This window comes from Empidonax traillii, unplaced genomic scaffold (assembly GCF_003031625.1).
Source record: "Empidonax traillii isolate 1590-97213 ecotype Southwest subspecies unplaced genomic scaffold, ASM303162v1 scaffold6061:size6607, whole genome shotgun sequence".
Taxonomy (NCBI): domain Eukaryota; kingdom Metazoa; phylum Chordata; class Aves; order Passeriformes; family Tyrannidae; genus Empidonax; species Empidonax traillii.
Window position 1 is genome coordinate 1 of NW_020961254.1, and position 3,332 is coordinate 3,332.

Here is a 3,332-nt window from a genome sequence, read left to right on the forward strand (position 1 = left end):
CTGGTGCTGAAGAAAGATCTATAACATTTGCACTTGCAGTATCCAGGGTCACAGAGTCCAGCCTAGGATCAAGCAGGAAAATATCTCATCATTTGTTCCCCCAAATTGGATTTCAAACAGGAGTTTGCTTCTAGGGAGGGTAACACCACTGAGTGCTGATCCCTGGCAGGGACAGCTGAGGAACAGGCACAAATCTCTGCTGTAAAAAGTCTATGACTGTGATCTTATCACAGCATTTCTAATTCTGGGAGTAGATGTGCCCTCCTCCTGTTATCATTAATGTTACTAGCAATTGTCTCTTTTCCTGTGGAGTGGTTTAAATAAAACCCTCCCCCTCTGTTGTGGTATTAGAGGTACCTCAGTGGGCCAGACTTCTACAGCTGTCCTGAAGTAAGGCAACTTTACTGGCACCATGTTTAAAATAGACACGTATCACAGGTGGCAAGTAGTGAGAAACAGCACCAGCTCATTGATACTGAACACAACAGAACAAAACAAAATCTCTTAATACAAACAGTGGTCTTTTGCAGCAGAGACAATATTCTCAGCCACAGGCAAAATTTTTTTTAAGAAATCTTTACAAACTTTCCATAAAGATGAACACACTATACCTAAGTGGACAGAAATATCACTTGGAATGGTGTTGGTGCACAAAAGGGCACAAACCAAATTTGCCATTAAGTCCTATTTTATTGGCATAAAATGCTACCAAATTAGGGAATGAGAAAGGAAGGCTGTTGGTGAGTCTAAGGAAACTAAGAACGAGAAGGATGAGCTTATTCTCTGGAGAGCGATACAACTTTATTACTGTATCTTGGAGAACAGGTAAAATAGAGATCTCTGTGGTCTGACACAGATACTGCCAATGCTGGTTTGAGACTATGGAATGATCAGCTAGTCATTTCCAGCACAATTAACCACTCTCTTAGAGATGAGTATCAATAGCATCTAAAAAAAAACTTCAAAAGAAACTACAACCAATGTCTTTACTTTTCAATAGTCAGTAAAGGATTAACTTGCCACATACCAAAATAAGCATACTGTTGAGAGCTTTGGAGGTATTTCCCTCTAAACAAAGCAGCCATTGTAATAAGGATTTTATGAAGTATTCCTTTAAAGCTCAAAACAATGTTTCTGCTATGAGATATCTTTAAAACCAAATGCCCCTTTCCACACACTCCATAAAACTGCATTTTGGGGACAAGACCAGTCTTGAGAAAATTCAATAAATATAATTTTTTCTAGAAAATATTAAAATAAAACCTCAGGAATACTCTACTAAGAATAATTATCCATATGCAGAAAAATCATAGAAGTATATAGATGAACTTCAATATTTTGTCTCACTCACCTGTACACAGCTTTCTTGGCAATATTGTAGTTAGCCCTGATCAGAAGATGGGTCACGTTCACCAGAACAGTCATCAGCATTTCCCGGTCTATAGCTTTTTTCGTATTGAACTCTATGAAATTCTCCGATACAAATCTCACTGCATTAGAGTACTCCTCGTATGGCTGTAATGACAAGCCCTCTGCTCTTGTACTCAGAATCTGCCCATTACCCTGAAATCGAAAGACAGAGAAAACATTTTCCACATTTGTATGTAAATTTATTAAACAATTACATTCAGTGTCAAATATACACCCATTTAATACAGAAAAGAGGCAATCAAACAATTTCTTGCATTAGGTAAGTAAAAGGTCTAAATTTTCCATGGCTTCAAGAAAGACTACAATCCCATTCTCTTTTGTTTCAGAAACTGCAGAAATACCTCATTTTCTTATGGAAAAGAATAAATTAAATTTCAAAAAATCAAACACCTCTACAAAACAGAACCTCTTCTTTCCTTTGTTTTATTGCTATGTATATATTAAAAAATAATGCTTCTGGAGGTGCCTGGATTCAATATAGAGCCTTACTTTTTAACTGCAACATAAATCCAGAAAAATAAGCAATCATCAAGAACACTCATCTGTTTCATAAATGAGAGTCCCCCCAGTTCATTGTAGCTTTATAAACACAGCTTTGTAGAAATGCTAAGAAACACCCCACCCCTTTACACACAGATTGAATTTTAGTTATTTATCATTTAAAACTACTATTGTATACTTACAATTTCAGACAAATGGGTCAGAAAATCAGAGAAATAAGTAGTAATAAAATCTTGATAGTGACTTTTAAGGGACCTAAAGTTGACAAAACTACTGCTATAGAAGTATTTTTTTTAACTCCTTCATAGATTCCTAATAATGTCTGAATAGTAACAAGTTGAAAAAAAAAAAAAAATCCACCTGAATGATGACATCCACACTAGATACTATATCACTGTCCACACTCTCCATTGGAATGTCATAAGATACCGTATACTTCAAATCTCCTCCAAAAGCTGTGAGCTGAAATAACAAAAAGCAAAGTCTTAACAACACGATAACCTCCAACCAACACAAAGAAATTACATGAGTCAGTACAACATCCAATTATAGGAGTTTATGGCTTACAAATACCACTTTCCAGGAAAAAAATTACCATGCCATGAGTATCAGCACAAGGACAAGTACCGGCTTTTTGCTGTGCAGGTGGTGAAAGCTAGCTCAAGGCCCTACAGGTGATTCAAGTAAGTGCCCTCATTCAGTGAAACACTTGGAGGACATTCAACAAATAGCAGAGGTATACACAATCATCCTAGCCAAGGGGCACAGCACGCTGGAGTTATTCAGATTCCATACTCCACCTTTCAGAGTCCTTAGCCCCACAGCTGCTGCTGACTACTTCAAAGTAACTTAACTAACAGTTACACCTATATTAAATGAGTAAGAGATCACAATTTGAGTGAGGGTTGCCCTGTGCAAAAGCTACTCCTTCAAGGTTATACTTGTTGGACTTGTTTTCATTTACTGTGTGACTATACTAATAAAACAGGGCAGAGACTGGATTGAAAAAAATTAAGGCTGAAAGGTTCCCCTCTACTCACCACTGGTGAGGCCACAGCTGGAGTTCTGACTCCAATTCTGGGCTTTCCAGTACAAGGGAGAGGCAGACTTACTAGAAAGAGTCCAGCAAGTAGCCACTAAAATGATTAAGAGACTGGAGCATCTTTTGTAGAAGGAAAGACTGATAATAATAATAATGGCCAGTCTTCGCTAACGAAGAACCGGGGAAGGTCTTTCCACCTTCCAGCCTGCGCATTGGATTTTTTAGGTGAGACACAGTGTGCGCGGAACTGAGCCCACCCTTTAATCCTGAGGTTCATCTGCCGGGGCCAAGCGAGCTTGGACGGTGGCAGTGAGGTCCTCAGGACGTAGATGGATTGCCTTACAGGGCTAACGAGCTC

The 3,332-nt window shown here is 38.4% G+C and overlaps 1 protein-coding gene across 1 annotated transcript in view; it reads right to left on the reverse strand.

Annotated features, from left to right (window-relative positions):
• Positions 1-1,351: 1,351 nt before the first annotated feature.
• Positions 1,352-3,332, reverse strand: part of LOC114073328 (laminin subunit alpha-1-like) — a gene marked incomplete at its 3' end in the record, with an annotated part of 4,710 nt that continues 2,729 nt past the window's right edge. Inside the window, exons 3-4 of the mRNA XM_027911103.1 lie at positions 2,293-2,394; positions 1,352-1,563 (exon numbers count right to left, since the gene is read on the reverse strand). Of these exons, the coding sequence (XP_027766904.1) occupies positions 1,352-1,563; positions 2,293-2,394 (314 nt within the window). The remainder of the gene's footprint in view (positions 1,564-2,292; positions 2,395-3,332) is intronic.